The 18122-nt window shown below is 43.5% G+C and overlaps 1 protein-coding gene across 1 annotated transcript in view; it reads right to left on the reverse strand.

The window, feature by feature from the left end:
* Positions 1–1380: 1380 nt before the first annotated feature.
* The window catches only part of TLCD3A (TLC domain containing 3A), a 53284-nt gene continuing 36542 nt past the window's right edge, over positions 1381–18122 (reverse strand). The window contains exons 3-5 of the mRNA XM_040421947.1: positions 14118–14334; positions 10879–10974; positions 1381–1849 (exon numbers count right to left, since the gene is read on the reverse strand). Coding sequence (XP_040277881.1) covers positions 1580–1849; positions 10879–10974; positions 14118–14334 — 583 coding nt within the window. The 3' untranslated portion in view covers positions 1381–1579. The remainder of the gene's footprint in view (positions 1850–10878; positions 10975–14117; positions 14335–18122) is intronic.

The following is an 18122-nucleotide window of genomic DNA, read 5'->3' on the forward strand; positions in this document are numbered from 1 at the left end:
TATTTTGTGGGCCGCAAAAAACACGGATCACGTCCAGCTGGACCCTAATAGAACAATACGATCCTTGTCTGTAATGCAGACAATAATAGGACATGTTCTACCCCTTTGTGGAATGGACATACGGAAACGGAATGCACACTGAGTAACTTCCTTCTTTTTTTTTTTGCGGACCTATTGAAATGAATGGTTCTGTATACGGTCAGCAAAAAAACGGAACGGACACGGAAAGAAAATACGTTTATGTGCATGAGCCCTTAGACCACCCAAGTGCCACAGCAACCATCAGCACCCAACAATCCCACCTCAACCAATGACATGACTCCAGCCCTCATTCTAGCCACTTATAGGCCGCAGTTGCTATTGAACGTGGCATCTAAGGGGTTAAAATGCTAGAATCGGAAGGATTGAAGTAATCTCCAATCTCAGCAGTTGCAGCAAAAGCCCTGCTCCTGATCTCACGGGTGCAATTATAGTCCCTGCGAGATCACCATGCTGAAGATATATATCACAGTGCAGGAATCAGCACCTAACCATGACCTAACATTTTCATCATACAGGAAGGGGTTAAATAGCTGCTGGATTGTTTATATGAATCACGAAATATCACAAGATTCTGATGAAAAATGGTAACTTACCGGTATACAGTTTTTTTTCTCATACATCTAGTTTTAGTGCGTTACGACACGTAGTTACCACTATGGTAAATATATGTTCATTTTAGTATCTGACCAAAGTTCTGGGTTCACACCCAACCAGGATTATGCCTATAGAGGCATTTTATACGTTCTGATAGTTCTCCCAGAGCATGTCCGCAATATACCTTTGTTATTGACATGAATGATTTCATCATACAGTATTCGGTCAGTATTCGGTGCAGGCGTGGTGAGGGAAAGATGCTCGCAGGCTGCCAGCTTCCTCACCGCGCCTGCACCGAATACTGAACGGCGCGAGATTTCAGGACTTGGAGGAAGGCGACATTGGTGGGAGAACGGAGCCTCGAGGAGCAGGAACAAAGCCCCCCCTGCTCCTAGAGGCTAATTAGCATATTATACAAGTTAGATTTCTGGAGTAACGGGGGCATAGATAAAAGTAGGAATAGGCTAGTTAGGTTCAGCTGACATTAGCACATCGCTGTCAGCTAGCTTAATAGGGTTGAATCTGGTGACAGAATCCCTTTTACAGAAAATGGAAAGAACCATCTTATTTATCCAGAAACATGCAGCACAATTCTTACTGGGCATGATACGTATCTGTAAAATGTACATTCTTGCTATTTCATTATAATAAAAAGATGTAAAACAAATACTCTTCAGATTACCCATAACAAATATAGTGCAAATCTGTAGAAAATCACATTGTGATTTATAAACCATCTTTTTGTATCTAAAATATATAACTGTAGTGTTTGTGTGACTTGGAAGCCTGTACCAAGACTCCAAAAGGTTTACAATACAGATTAGGTAGTCACTGTCCATGAACAGGACCACAGTTCCCCTGCTGTAACATGGAGGAACAGGAGTCCAGTCCCTACTAGAAAACCCAGCTATATAGCATGCTTGTAGCTTACACCTACTAAATGTTATCTGTCTTTGTAGGAGGACGGGTTGCTGTATAGTCTCATGGCCTTTCGGCAAATAAGCCAAAACCAATATATCTGTGGGGCCATAATGGTGGCAATTGTAATGTTGCAATGCAGAGGAATGTTGAAAGGCACTTTGTAGAGTGGAATCCCAAACTGCTTCCCGTAGGCGTGGTACATGAAAGGGAACAGCAGGATACGGCAGGCAAAAAATGTTAGCAGGACAAAAGCACCGTTCACTTTGTGCAATAAGGAGTTCTGCAGATTCATCTGTCGGGAAAAATAGTGCACTGTATTAGTATGGATGCCAATGTGATACCAGCCACAATGAACTACTTGTTTATGGGGTCACTCTTCCTACAAGTTTATAGCATATTCATTTTATGGCATAAATAAAGGAGTATTCTGGGACTTTGCTACTGATGAACTTTATTAGGTCACCTATAACAAATTGGTGGAAGCCCAACTCCCGACACTCTCACTAATCAGCAGCACGGCCACAAGCACTGCAGCCTCTTCACTGATTAGCAGGCACAGCGCTGTGCATTGCGCAGTGGCTGTGCCTGGTATTGCAGCTCAGTCCCATTCATATGAGCTGCAATCCCAGGCAGTCACAACACCACGTATGGTGCTGTGCTTGGTACACAATGAAGAGGCCTCGAACCCACACCAATCTGCTGTTGATGACCAATCCTAAGTATATGCCATCAATACTAAAATTCTACAGTACATTTTCATGTGTATCTATGTCTCTATTGCACAACTTAAGACATTGATGAATACACTGACAGAACCATTTGTATTGTTAAATCGGCAGTGTTAAAGGGAATGTATCTATATTTCTTACTAGTTAAAACCATACATTCTGTAAACTGATAAAATTTGGACAGATTTACTCATGCTCTCTATTTAAAACTTAAATGATCAATTTATTGATAATAATCGGAACGTCCTTCTCCATGATAGAAATTTCTATTCTTGTCCGCAAATACGGACAAGAATAGGACATGATCTATCTTTTTTGCTGGGCCACGGAACAGAAGCGTGGATGCAGACAGCACACAGTGTGCTGCCCGCATCTTTTGCGGCCCCATTGAAATGAATAGGTTTGCATCCAATCCGCAAAATTGCGGAACTGACGCAGACAGTAAAATATGGTGGTGGGAATGGGCCCTTTGATCACACTCTCTGGATCCCACAGTCAGTTTCTCTATTCAGTCCTATGAGACTGACATGGAGTGAAGTCATTTTCTTCCCTGCACTGGTCACGGATATCAAAGGACTTGGACAATTAATGTGATCACCCACTAATGACTGACCACATGCCGTAGTGAGCTCATATGTATATCTTTCATGTCACTGGAGTAGAGAGGAGCGTCACATTTTACCACACCAGAGGCAAGTATTTACTAATTATGCTCTGTGTAAATGGTACTGTTATGGAGGACAGTGCATGGCTGTCAGTGTTATGGAGGCAGGGTGTGACTGTCAGTGTTATGGGGAAACTGTGAGGCTGTACCGCTAGCTCTCTGGCAGGCTGTTCCGGCAGAGAACAATCTATTGGAGTTCTTTGGGTCTGGCACTGCCAGATACTGCTGCCTGCCCGCCGGACCCCATTGATTATAAGGGGTCCAGCAGACATACGGCCGCAATTGGCAAATATGCAGGGATTTGGCGGTCAAAAACGGTACATCCAACAGTTTCTGTCCAGCCGATTCCCGGCATTCTATGTGAGATGTGAAAGAAGCCTTAGTTTTCTATTCTAAGCAACTTAAAGGGGTTATCCCAAGAGCTTATACCTATCCGACTGCTGGGATCCGCAACGGTCACATGAACTGGGGACCTGTGCTCCACAAGACAGTCCATAAAAGAAGAATGTAGGGTCAGCATGCATGCTCCAGCAGTACTCCAATGATTTAGGAGGACACAGAACCGCCATTCTCATGGTCACTAGGGGTCTAAGTGGTGGGATCCCCACCAATCACTCATATTTTAAATCTTGGAACAACCCTTTTAAGGAAGCAACCTAGATAAAATTTTCACTTATGTCTATGCAGCCCATGACTGGTATTATCATTGGTGCGCTTTAAATCCCTGTGTCATGGACCATTTGCTCAGGACCTGCACTAGGTATAACACAGTGCCTCCAGCCAAGGTAGGAACGCATCCACCTACCCAATACTGACCGTGGGCCACGCGAAAAAACTTGGGTATCGGTAAGAAGCACGATAGCGCGATTCACCCTGCATGACTAAATATAGAGCCTCTCTTCTACTATTACAGCTAACTGTACCACGGCAATTACATCAGACCAAATATAAAATATCAGCTTGGAGTGACATTATTTTGACATCAGATATAAATCAAAGATATATATGAGGAATTAACTATATATACCGCACCTTGTGAACTGAACTTAACTTGAATTTGCGTGAGCTCCGCAATTAGAAATATAAGAGGGACCGTGACTGTGAAAACGTTTGCGATTATTAATTGTTTTATGTTTTTATATGAATTATTTTTAATGTCATATTAACTGTATATTGATTACTTGAGAGCCGGCCATTTGTTTAAATAATTTGCAATTTTAGCTAAGTGGTTATAGCCGGCCGAGCACTATTCTGGTGAGCTTCCTACGTTTGTTATATGTATTCTTCTTTCCACCTCCGGACCGCCTAACGCAGGATCGCGTTCCGGAGGTGGCAGCCCTGCGCAGAGTCACGCATATATGCGTCATCTCGCGATGGCCGAGATTTCCTGTGAACGCGCGCACACAGGCGCGCGCGCTCACAGGAACGGAAGGTAAGAGAGTTGATCTCCAGCCTGCCAGCGGCGATCGTTCGCTGGCAGGCTGGAGATGTGTTTTTTTTAACCCCTAACAGGTATATTAGACGCTGTTTTGATAACAGCGTCTAATATACCTGCTACCTGGTCCTCTGGTGGTCCCCTTTGTTTGGATCGACCACCAGAGGACACAGGTAGCTCAGTAAAGTAGCACCAAGCACCACTACACTACACTACACCCCCCCCCGTCACTTATTAACCCCTTATTAGCCCCTGATCACCCCTGATCACCCCATATAGACTCCCTGATCACCCCCCTGTCATTGATCACCCCCCTGTCATTGAATACCCCCCTGTAAAGCTCCATTCAGATGTCCGCATGATTTTTACGGATCCACTGATAGATGGATCGGTTCCGCAAAACGCATCCGGACGTCTGAATGAAGCCTTACACGGGCATGATCAATGACTGTGGTTATCACCCCATATAGACTCCCTGATCACCCCCCCTGTCATTGATTACACCCCTGTCATTGATCAACCCCCTGTAAAGCTCCATTCAGACGTCCGCATGATTTTTACGGATGCACTGATAGAAGGATCCGATCCGCAAAACGCATCCGGACGTCTGAATGAAGCCTTACAGGGGCATGATCAATGACTGTGGTGATCACCCCATATAGACTCCCTGATCACCCCCCTGTAAAGCTCCATTCAGATGTCCGCATGATTTTTACGGATGCACTGATAGATGGATCCGATCCGCAAAACGCATCCGGACGTCTGAATGAAGCCTTACAGGGGCATGATCAATGACTGTGGTGATCACCCCATATAGACTCCCTGATCACCCCCCTGTAAAGCTCCATTCAGATGTCCGCATGATTTTTACGGATGCACTGATAGATGGATCCGATCCGCAAAACGCATCCGGACGTCTGAATGAAGCCTTACAGGGACATGATCAATGACTGTGGTGATCACCCCATATAGACTCCCTGATCACCCCCCTGTAAAGCTCCATTCAGATGTCCGCATGATTTTTACGGATGCACTGATAGATGGATCCGATCCGCAAAACGCATCCGGACGTCTGAATGAAGCCTTACAGGGGCATGATCAATGACTGTGGTGATCACCCCATATAGACTCCCTGATCACCCCCCTGTAAAGCTCCATTCAGATGTCCGCATGATTTTTACGGATGCACTGATAGATGGATCCGATCCGCAAAACGCATCCGGACGTCTGAATGAAGCCTTACAGGGGCATGATCAATGACTGTGGTGATCACCCCATATAGACTCCCTGATCACCCCCCTGTAAAGCTCCATTCAGATGTCCGCATGATTTTTACGGATGCACTGATAGATGGATCCGATCCGCAAAACGCATCCGGACGTCTGAATGAAGCCTTACAGGGGCATGATCAATGACTGTGGTGATCACCCCATATAGACTCCCTGATCACCCCCCTGTCATTGATTACCCCCCTGTAAAGCTCCATTCAGATGTCCGCATGATTTTTACGGATGCACTGATAGATGGATCCGATCCGCAAAACGCATCCGGACGTCTGAATGAAGCCTTACAGGGGCATGATCAATGACTGTGGTGATCACCCCATATAGACTCCCTGATCACCCCCCTGTCATTGATTACCCCCCTGTAAAGCTCCATTCAGATGTCCGCATGATTTTTACGGATGCACTGATAGATGGATCGGATCCGCAAAACGCATCCGGACGTCTGAATGAAGCCTTACAGGGGCGTGATCAATGACTGTGGTGATCACCCCATATAGACTCCCTGATCACCCCCCCTGTCATTGATCAACCCCCCTGTCATTGATCAACCCCCCTGTCATTGATCACCCCCCTGTCATTGATCACCCCTCTGTAAGGCTCCATTCAGATATTTTTTTGGCCCAAGTTAGCAGAATTTTTTTTTTTTTTTCTTACAAAGTCTCATATTCCACTAACTTGTGTCAAAAAATAAAATCTCACATGAAGTCACCATACCCCTCACGGAATCCAAATGCGTAAAATTTTTTAGACATTTATATTCCAGACTTCTTCTCACGCTTTAGGGCCCCTAGAATGCCAGGGCAGTATAAATACCCCACATGTGACCCCATTTCGGAAAGAAGACACCCCCAGGTATTCCGTGAGGGGCATATTGAGTCCATGAAAGACTGAAATTTTTGTCCCAAGTTAGCGGAACGGGAGACTTTGTGAGAAAAAAATTAAAAATATCAATTTCCGCTAACTTGTGCCAAAAAAAAAAAATTTCTATGAACTCGCCATGCCCCTCATTGAATACCTTGGGGTGTCTTCTTTCCAAAATGGGGTCACATGTGGGGTATTTATACTGCCCTGGCATTCTAGGGGCCCCAAAGCGTGAGAAGAAGTCTGGTATCCAAATGTCTAAAAATGCCCTCCTAAAAGGAATTTGGGCACCTTTGCGCATCTAGGCTGCAAAAAAGTGTCACACATCTGGTATCGCCGTACTCAGGAGAAGTTGGGGAATGTGTTTTGGGGTGTCATTTTACATATACCCATGCTGGGTGAGAGAAATATCTTGGTCAAATGCCAACTTTGTATAAAAAAATGGGAAAAGTTGTCTTTTGCCAAGATATTTCTCTCACCCAGCATGGGTATATGTAAAATGACACCCCAAAACACATTCCCCAACTTCTCCTGAATACGGCGATACCACATGTGTGACACTTTTTTGCAGCCTAGGTGGGCAAAGGGGCCCATATTCCAAAGAGCACCTTTAGGATTTCACAGGTCATTTACCTACTTACCACACATTAGGGCCCCTGGAAAATGCCAGGGCAGTATAACTACCCCACAAGTGACCCCATTTTGGAAAGAAGACACCCCAAGGTATTCCGTGAGGGGCATGGCGAGTTCCTAGAATTTTTTATTTTTTGTCACAAGTTAGTGGAAAATGCTTATTTTTTTTTTTATTTTTTTTTTCATACAAAGTCTCATATTCCACTAACTTGTGACAAAAAATAAAAAGTTCCATGAACTCACTATGCCCATCAGCGATTACCTTGGGGTCTCTTCTTTCCAAAATGGGGTCACTTGTGGGGTAGTTATACTGCCCTGGCATTCTAGGGGCCCAAATGTGTGGTAAGGAGTTTGAAATCAAATTCTGTAAAAAATGACCTGTGAAATCCGAAAGGTGCTCTTTTGAATATGGGCCCCTTTGCCCACCTAGGCTGCAAAAAAGTGTCACACATCTGGTATCTCCGTAATCGGGAGAAGTTGGGGAATGTGTTTTGGGGTGTCATTTTACATATACCCATGCTGGGTGAGAGAAATATCTTGGCAAAAGACAACTTTTCCCATTTTTTTATACAAAGTTGGCATTTGACCAAGATATTTATCTCACCCAGCATGGGTATATGTAAAAAGACACCCCAAAACACATTCCTCAACTTCTCCTGAATACAGAGATACCAGATGTGTGACACTTTTTTGCAGCCTAGGTGGGCAAAGGGGCCCACATTCCAAAGAGCACCTTTCGGATTTCACAGGTCATTTACCTACTTACCACACATTTGGGCCCCTAGAATGCCAGGGCAGTATAACTACCCCACAAGTGACCCCATTTTGGAAAGAAGAGACCCCAAGGTATTCGCTGATGGGCATAGTGAGTTCATGGAAGTTTTTATTTTTTGTCACAAGTTTGTGGAATATGAGACTTTGTATGAAAAAAAAAAAAAAAAATCATCATTTTCCACTAACTTGTGACAAAAAATTAAAAATTCTAGGAACTCGCCATGCCCCTCACGGAATACCTTGGGGTGTCTTCTTTCCAAAATGGGGTCACTTGTGGGGTAGTTATACTGCCCTGGTATTCTAGGGGCCCAAATGTGTGGTAAGGAGTTTGAAATCAAATTCAGGAAAAAATGAGGAGTGAAATCCGAAAGGTGCTCTTTGGAATATGGGCCCCTTTGCCCACCTAGGCTGCAAAAAAGTGTCACACATCTGGTATCCCCGTACTCAGGAGAAGTTGAGGAATGTGTTTTGGGGTGTCTTTTTACATATACCCATGCTGGGTGAGATAAATATCTTGGTCAAATGACAACTTTGTATAAAAAAATGGGAAAAGTTGTCTTTTGCCAAGATATTTCTCTCACCCAGCATGGGTATATATAAAATGACACCCCAAAACACATTCCCCACCTTCTCCTGAGTACGGAGATACCAGATGTGTGACACTTTTTTGCAGCCTAGGTGGGCAAAGGGGCCCATATTCCAAAGAGCACCTTTCGGATTTCACAGGTCATTTTTTACAGAATTTGATTTCAAACTCCTTACCACACATTTGGGCCCCTAGAATGCCAGGGCAGTATAACTACCCCACAAGTGACCCCATTTTGGAAAGAAGAGACCCCAAGGTATTCGCTGATGGGCATAGTGAGTTCATAGAACTTTTTATTTTTTGTCACAAGTTAGTGGAATATGAGACTTTGTAAGAAAAAAAAAAAAAAAAAAAAAATCATAATTTTCCGCTAACTTGTGACAAAAAATAAAAAGTTCTATGAACTCACTATGCCCATCAGCGAATACCTTAGGGTGTGTACTTTCAGAAATGGGGTCATTTGTGGGGTGTTTGTACTGTCTGGGCATTGTAGAACCTCAGGAAACATGACAGGTGCTCAGAAAGTCAGAGCTGCTTCAAAAAGCGGAAATTCACATTTTTGTACCATAGTTTGTAAACGCTATAACTTTTACCCAAACCATTTTTTTTTTACCCAAACATTTTTTTTTTATCAAAGACATGTAGAACTATAAATTTAGAGCAAAATTTCTATATGGATGTCGTTTTTTTTGCAAAATTTTGCAACTGAAAGTGAAAAATGTCATTTTTTTGCAAAAAAATCGTTAAATTTCGATTAATAACAAAAAAAGTAAAAATGTCAGCAGCAATGAAATACCACCAAATGAAAGCTCTATTAGTGAGAAGAAAAGGAGGTAAAATTCATTTGGGTGGTAAGTTGCATGACCGAGCAATAAACGGTGAAAGTAGTGTAGGTCAGAAGTGTAAAAAGTGGCCTGGTCTTTCAGGGTGTTTAAGCACTGGGGGCTGAGGTGGTTAATAGTGCCCCTGGCGATCTTTTGATTCCCTCTCAGAAGGCCAACCAATGTGTCCAGCGCTGAAGGACAAGCATGACTGTGAATCAAATCAGGGGGCGCCATGACAATCAAATACAGTATCTGTAATATCTGGACACAGGAGCTTTGCGTTTATATTTAATCATGGCGCAACTCCTTTACGGGGGGGGGAAAGGGGGGTTTGCTGTGTGTCTTTTTTGGCTCACAACAACCAATTACAACATAGTTTTCACTTCACTTTTATTGATTGAATGTGAACCTTCAACAGATACTTCAAGAGTAAGAACTAAGCTACTTTCACACTTGCAGTAGCAGGGTCCGGGGGGAGAACAGCCTGCCGGATCCATGCTAACACCGTGCCAGATCCGGCAGGCAAGTGTGAAAGTGGCCTTAGTAAATAAAAAGTTAGCGTAATAGCCAAACTTTGTTAAAAGTGTTTTCCAAGAGTTTAAACTTGCCTAAGAGCAGGAAATGGTAAAACAAAAATCCTCCAGCGTTCCAGCTCCTGGTCCTTGCCAATTCTGCAACAATGAAGTCATGCACATAATTAACATGACCTCTGCAGCCAATCAGTGGCCTCAATGGTGAAGTTTTGATATAGTGCATGTAACTGCTGAGGCCAGTGATTGGCTGCAACAGTCACATGAATAATGTAGGTGACTGCTGCAAGACTGGGGGGGGGGGGGGCATAAGAGCAGCGGGAGATTTAACAAGTGATTTTTTATTTATTTTTTGCTGTACCATTTCCTGATTTTAGCAAAGTTTCTTAAAGGGGTTAGGCACCTTTTGGATTCTTTTTTTACAACCACCCCTCCTTGGCCAGACCTGCTAAAAGGAAGCATACTTATCTTCTCCCCACCACTGGGTCTGGCTCCTTCGCTAACCATCCTTGGCTGTCTTGTTCATCTCTACAGCTGTCAACATTCTCTTTGACACCGCTGCAAATCACTGGCCGCAGTAATGTGAAGAATTGACCTGACACAAGGGCAGGTTACCGCTGCAACCAGTGATTGGCTGCAGCGGTGTCAAAGCAGATGTGGACAGCGGGGGACCAGTGAAGGTAGCCAAGACCTATCGGGGGACGGCCAGATAAGTATGCTTTCCTTTTGCAAGTCTGGCCGGGGAAGGGGATTGGCAAAACTCCCCAAAAGGTGGCCAACCCCTTTAATATCCTGGACAACCTGTTTAATTGTCTTTCCAGTTTTTAAAAAAGTGACAAGAGGAAATGCAGTCATATTGATTCTAAGAGGAGGTCATGCAGTATATGCATTACTGTAGATCACTGCAAAGAGACAAAATTATGTGCCTAATACTTTATTTTCAGTGTAAACTTTATAGCAATGCTTTTATATAAATAACTCACTGAACCCTGACACATACCTGTATAAAAATTTTGCCCAGTGATACAAATGGAGTGCTCATTTCTGCTACTAAGAGACAGCCGACATAAAAATCTCCAATATCGCCTCTTATAAACTGCAAAATAGAAGGAAAAGAGTAAGGACTTGTTCACACGACTGTGTAAAGCCCGTGCTGTGGACCGCAAATTGCGGTCCGCAATGCACGGGCACCGACTGTGGCCCAGCCGCATGGAGAACGCGGACCCATTCACTTGAATGGGTCCGCGATCCGTCCTTTCTGCAAAAAGATAGAGCAAGTTCTATCTTTTTGCGCTGCGGAGGCACGGAACGGAACCCCAGGAAGCACCGTGTGCGGAATGCACACGGAACGGTGCCCGTGTATTGCGGATCCGCAAATCCGGTCCGCAATATGGCAACGGACAGCACGTGTGAATGAGCCCTAAGAATGTTAAAATCAGCATATCCTAGCAAGAAGACCTTGCAGGAAGAAGTGCATGGTATGACGGCACATGCTGATACAAGTAATATGCTGTACTTGGTGTACCGTAATTAATGCAGCTGACATGTACATGGTGAGCTGAAAACCTGTTATTACATCAGATGTATTCAGGTGTAAACGCTACCATTACTACTACTGACTACAGTGGATATAAGAAAGTCTACACACCCCTGTTAAAATGTCAGGTTTCTGTGATGTAAAAAAAATGAGACCAAGATAAATCATTTCAGAACTTTTTCCACCTTTAATGTGACCTATAAACTGTACAACTCAATTGAAAAACAAAAACTGAAATCTTTTAGGTAGAGGGAAGAAAAAACACCCTTAAACTAATACTTTGTTGAAGCACCTTTTGATTTTATTCCAGCACTCAGTCTTTTTGGGTATGAGTCTATCAGTATGGCACATTTTGACTTGGCAAGATTTGCCCACTCTTCTTTGCAAAAACACTCCAAATCTGTCAGATTGCGAGGGCATCTCCTGTGCACAGCCCTCTTCAGATCACCCCACAGATTTTCAATCAGATTCAGGTCTGGGCTCTGGCTGGGCCATTCCAAAACTTTACTCTTCTTCTGGTGAAGCCATTCCTTTGTTGATTTGGATGAATGCTTTGGGTTGTTGTCATGCTGAAAGATGAAGTTCCTCTTCATGTTCAGCTTTCTAGCAGAAGCCTGAAGGTTTTGTGCCAATATTGACTGGTATTTGGAACTGTTCATAATTCACTCTAGCTTAACTAAGGCCCCAGTTCCAGCTGAAGAAAAACAGCCCCAAAGCATGATGCTGCCACCACCATGCTTCACTGTGTGTATGGTGTTCTTTTGGGGATTTGCAGTGTTGTTTTTGGGCCAAACATATCTTTTGGAATTATGGCCAAAAAGTTCAACCTTGGTTTCATCAGACCATAACACCTTTTCCCACATGCTTTTGGGAGGCTTGGATGTTTTTCTTCGTAAGAAAAGGCTTTCGTCTTGCCACTCTACCCCATAGCCCAGACATATGAAGAATACGGGAGATTGTTGTCACATGTACCACACAGCCAGTACTTGCAAGATATTCCTGCAGCTCCTTTAATGTTGCTGTAGGCCTCTTGGTAGCCTTCCAGACCAGTTTTCATCTTGTCTTTTCATCAATTTTGGAGGGATTTTGTGCCATATTTTCTCCACTTGATGACTTCACTGTGTTCCATGGTATATCTAATGCCTTGGAAATTCTTTTGTACCCTTCTCCTGACTGATACCTTTTAACAATGAGATCCCTCTGATGCTTTGGAAGCTCTCTGTAGACCATGGCTTTTGCTGTGGGATGCGACTAAGAAAATTTCAGGAAAGACCAACTAGAGCAGCTGAACTTTATTTGGGGTTAATCAGAGGCACTTTAAATGATGGCAGGTGTATGCTGACTCCTATTTAACTGTCACCGCCAGTTCTGTGAGAAGATCTGGCAGACGTTCTTCTCTACCTCTTGTATGATGTTCTTTGTTTTGGTTTCACTTTCTCATCTCCTTTCCTTCTGCCAGGTGTTACTTATTTCGACTAATCGTCTTCCTTTATAATCCCTCCCTGCCTCACTTTGCGGTTTATACTACTTCCTGGATGAGGTGTTCACTGCTGGAGGCTGCTTCTGCTGTTTGTTCAGATAAGTCATTTACTTTATTTTGTTTCCTTGCTGGCTTGATTCTAGGTGACCCTGACTCCATCCGTATTAAGTGCAGGGAGCCGGTGGTCGTGTCCCCTCACTATTATAGGGTTTTCAGGTGTCACATAGTATTAGGTATGCGGGCATGCAATCGTCTACCATACAGACCCTTGCATGGGCATAACAGTCAGGGAGAGCTCTTAGGGTTTTATAGGGCTCACCTATAAGCTCCTTAGTTTGGGATCAAGCCAGTCGCTCGTTTATTTATATGTTCCAGCTATCTGCTAACTTCATCCGTGACATTAACATGATTTTGAATGTAATTGCTTAATTCTGAACACAGCTACATCCCCAGTTATAAAAGGGTGTGCACACTTATGCGACCACATTATTTTAGTTTTTTTTGTTTTGTTTTCACCTAAAAGATTTCAGCTTGTTTTTCAATTGAGTTTTACAGTTTATAGGTCACATTAAAGGTGGAAAAAGTTCTGAAATGATTTATCTTTGTCTCATTTTTTTACAGCACAGAAACCTGACATTTAAACAGGGGTGTGTAGACTTTTTATATCCACTGTATATACAGCAGTGTCCTTATTATATAAAACATTACGTATCCAAGAATAGCTACACCCATGTACACTAATCTCACTAGCATGTAGTGTAACAAGCATGATTAACCCTTTAATGACCAGTCTATTTTGGGCCTTAAAGGGGTATTCCAGCAAAGAAAAAAAAAAAGGTTTGCGAAGGGCCCCAAATACAGTGATTAAAATAAAGCATAGGGTAGGTTCACATTTGTTGGACAAACTCCAGCAGAGGAAGAGACTACTGGAGCTTATCGTATCCAGCATAGCCAGATACCACTGCACACCATTGGAGAGTTCACACATACAACTTAGGCCAAATTTTACATGCACATATCTTCATAAAATCACCAGAACTGAAAAGACCAAAAATCTGGATTTAAGATGGAAATGTAAAAAAAGTAACAACCCATAAAATACAGGGATTATAGTCCTGGAAAAGTAAGTCCACCCCAAAACCTATATATGTATATCCTGAAAGCAGTGTACTTCCTACTGTACAGTATATAAAACATTCAGCTCCACTGCTGGCCCACTTACCAGTCCAATTGGCACAAGGATGGTCAGGATGGATATGTGATGAACAAGCATTAGAAACTCTTTCTGCAGAAGGCTGTTCATTGCAGCGGAGAAGTGATCTTTCCCATTTAAGACTTTGCTGTCTCTACACTTATACCAATGGCGAAGATACATAGCGTACATGTCATACACCATGTATGGGATTATTAACCATAAATACGCTGTAGCCAGCCAGTGTCTGTGGGGAAAGATATAGCATTAGTATACCTAGTTTAATGATTTGCCGCATATTGTATGTCATTACCACTTTGCTTTCTTATAAATGAATATTATATTATTATTATACCATATTATAATATCTTGCAGTTTTCTGAACAAAATCTAATTGCTGGATTATCAGAATTTCTTGATATTTTGAATAAAGGCACTGTACTTTATCATTTTAATGGCATTCCATTTCCTGCACCCTTGTGTCTTACAGGGTCGCGTAACTTCTTGGTGTGATGTCTAATATTCCACATTTATTGATACATTTTCATTATGTATTTCTTCTTGCAGTAAAATAACTCCCTGGAACAAAGGGGGTCACTTATCAAACTGGTGTAAAGTAGACCTGGCTTAGTCGCCCATAGCAACCAATCAGATTCCACCTTTCATTTTGGACAGCTCCTTTGGAAAATAAAAGGAGGAATCTTATTGGTGTCTATGGGCACCTAAGCCAGTTCTACTTTACACCAGTTTGATAAATGACCCCCAATATCTCAAGAAATCTAGTAGCTATAGCCTGTAATATTATTACTCTCCAGAAATACATCCAGGCCCCTCTTGAACTCTTAGTGAATTCACAATCACCACCTCCCATAGTCTCACTGCTCTTACAGTAAAGAATCCTCTTCTATGTTGATGTAGATGTAGAGGATGTCCCCTTGTTACAGTCCAGCGTATAAACAAACCTCTGTATTGACCTTTGATATATTTACATATTCAATGACTGCAAGAGGAGACTTGAAAACTATTAAGTATTGATTTGCAAAGTATATTAAAAAATAAGTAGTATAATACATATATGTAACGAAAAAGCTTTAACTTCTCAAACCAGAAAACCCCTTTCTTTTAAAGTGTAACTGCCATTTTTTTATTGAATGTGTAAGACAATTGATAATAAAAAAATTTCAATACAATTTATTTATTGATTTGACATGTTTTAATGAAAAAACTGACCCCAAAGTTGAGTTTTGGCAGTGTGATGCATGTCTTCATTGTTCAGAGCAGTACTGAATAGTGAAGATGTGCCACACTCGCTGCACTGCCCTCCCTTCACTGTCTCCCTCATATATTCAATTGCCCTACAAATTTAACAAAAAACAAAATGGCAGTTAAAGGCTTTTTCCCCATCTCAGACATTGGGGGCATATCGCTAGGACATGTCTGATGTCCCACCTCTGGGACCTGCACCTATATTTTTAACAGAGTCCACAAAGTGCCAAGGGCGCCCCACGCAAGCGTGGCCGCCCTCCATTCATTACTAGGGGAGCGCTGAAAATAGCCTAGCGGCATGCTCAGCTATTTTCAGAATTTCCGTTGAAATGATTGGGAGGCACACCACGCATGAGCAGCCACCACTCCATTCATTTCTATGGGGCTGAAGGAAATAACCGAGCCAGTGCTTAGCTATTTTCAGCGCTCTCATAGGAATAAATGGACATGCACAGTGCGCCCTCCAGGACTTTGCGGGCATTGGTAACCACACCTATCATACAATGGGGGCATATCCTAGCGATATGCCCCCAATGTCTGAGATGGGAATACCCGTTTAACTTGTTACGGACACAGGTACGCCCTGATGTCCTGGTACTTAAGGACACAGGGCGTACCTGTACGCCCTGTGTATTTCCAATCACCGCCGCGCGGCGGGCGGTGATCGGAACAAGATGCCTGCTCAAATCATTGTCCTGTGACATTGTCCAATTCAGACCTGCGGTTTGCTGCGTTTCCGGGTTATTTGGGTCTCTGGTGACCCGATAACCCGGAATAGGACGGTGATCGGTGGTGTGATAATACACCACCAATCACCGTCCTGCGATCCTGAGAGGTGGCAGTTACGCCACCTCTCAGGATCGCTTCTGATTGGTCGGCTGGGCACGTGGGCGGGCAAAGCGTCAGTTTTGAATTGCCGGAGCTCCTCTCCCCGCTTATACAGGTCCGTGAAGCGGGAGAGAGAGGAGCTCGGCTGGATTGTAAGTTTTTTTGTTCCATCAGGCACACATTGGAGTATTTTGGAGAGGTAGGGAGAGGTAGATTAGGCAGGGAGAGTTAGGGGGGAAATTTTTGGAGGCCTATGTACCTGGAAGGGAGGTCGCTGTTGATGAGTCTCTCATTGCTTTCAAGGGGAAACTCATTTTCCGCCAGTATGTTCCCTCTAAGCGGGCGAGGTATGGCGTTAAGCTGTACAAACTTTGTGAGAGTACCTCAGGGTACACTTACAAGTTTTGTGTGTACGAGGGGCGAGATTCCCGTATTCAACCCCCAGAATGTCCACCCACTCTGGGTGCTAGCGGGAAACTTGTGTGGGACCTTATGCACCCACTGCTAGATGAAGTTTACCACCTGTACGTGGATAACTTTTATACTAGTATCCCCTTGTTCCAGTCCCTCGCCGCCAGATCCACGTCCGCTTGTGGGACCGTGCGGAAAAATCAACGCGGCCTCCCTACCCACCCCCTCCAGGTACCTATCCCCAGGGGTGAGACCCGTGCCCTTACCAGTGGAAACCTTGTACTGTCCACAATTCACGGTAACGGCATCACCCCTGTCCCTGTGCGAGGTACCGCGGCAACGGTCCTCAAGCCAGATTGTATCGTCGACTACATTCGGTATATGGGAGGAGTTGATCTCTCTGATCAAGTCCTCAAGCCATATAATGCCATGCGCAAAATCCGTGCATGGTACAAAAAAGTTGCGGTCTACTTGGTACTGGTTGCCTTGTACAACTCTTATGTGCTGTCCCGGAGTGCTGGCAACACAGGGAAATTCCTGCAGTTCTATGAGGCAGTCCTGAAGGCCCAGATCTTTTCTGACCGGGAAAGAGCAGGCCGGAGTACCTCGGGAACTGGAGGCGCCCGGATTGTCCCTGGCCAACACTTTTCAGGTGTGGTGAAAGAAGGGACGGTCCCAAAAAAAGTGCAGAGTGTGTCACAGGAGGGGTATATGGAAGGACACCCCCACTCAGTGTGACACATGCCCCGATCATCCGGGCCTCTGCATTGACGGTTGCTTCAGGGAGTACCACACTTCCATGGAGTACTAAATTTATAATCCCCTTCCCCAATTTTAATTCCATTTAGCCACTGACGATCGAAAAAAAAACTATGGTTCCCAGAATGTAAAACTAAAATAATAGACATATTAGGTATCGCCGCGTCCGGAAGAATCTGCTCTATAAAAATACCCCATGACCTAACCCCTCAGATGAACACGGTCAAAAAAATAAAATAAAAACACTGCAAAAAAGGTATTTTTTGTCACCTTACATCACAAATAGTATAATAGCAAGCGATCAAAAAGTCATATGCCCCCCAAAATAGTGCCAATAAAACAGTCCTCTCATCCCGCAAAAAATGAGCCCCTACCTAAATAAATAAAAAGTAGACATTTTAGGTATCGCCGCGTCCATAAGAATCTGCTCTATAAAAATACCCCATGACCTAATCGCTCAGATGAACAAGGTAAAAAAAATAAAATAAATGGTGCCAAAACAGCTATTTTATGGCAAATTTTCCATTTTAAACTGTTTTTTCCAGTAACAAAGCAAGGGTTAACAGCCAAACAAAACTTAATATTTATTACCCTGATTCTGCAGTTTACAGAAACACCCCATATGTGGTCGTAAACTGCTGTATGACCAAACGGCAGGGCGCAGAAGGAAAGGAACGCTGTATGGTTTCTGGAAGGCAGATTTTGATGGCCTTTTTTTTGGCACCATGTCCCACTTGAAGAACCCCTGATGCACCCCTAGAGTAGAAACTA

The sequence above is a fragment of the Bufo bufo genome, chromosome 3 (assembly GCF_905171765.1).
Source record: "Bufo bufo chromosome 3, aBufBuf1.1, whole genome shotgun sequence".
NCBI classification, from domain to species: Eukaryota; Metazoa; Chordata; class Amphibia; order Anura; family Bufonidae; genus Bufo; species Bufo bufo.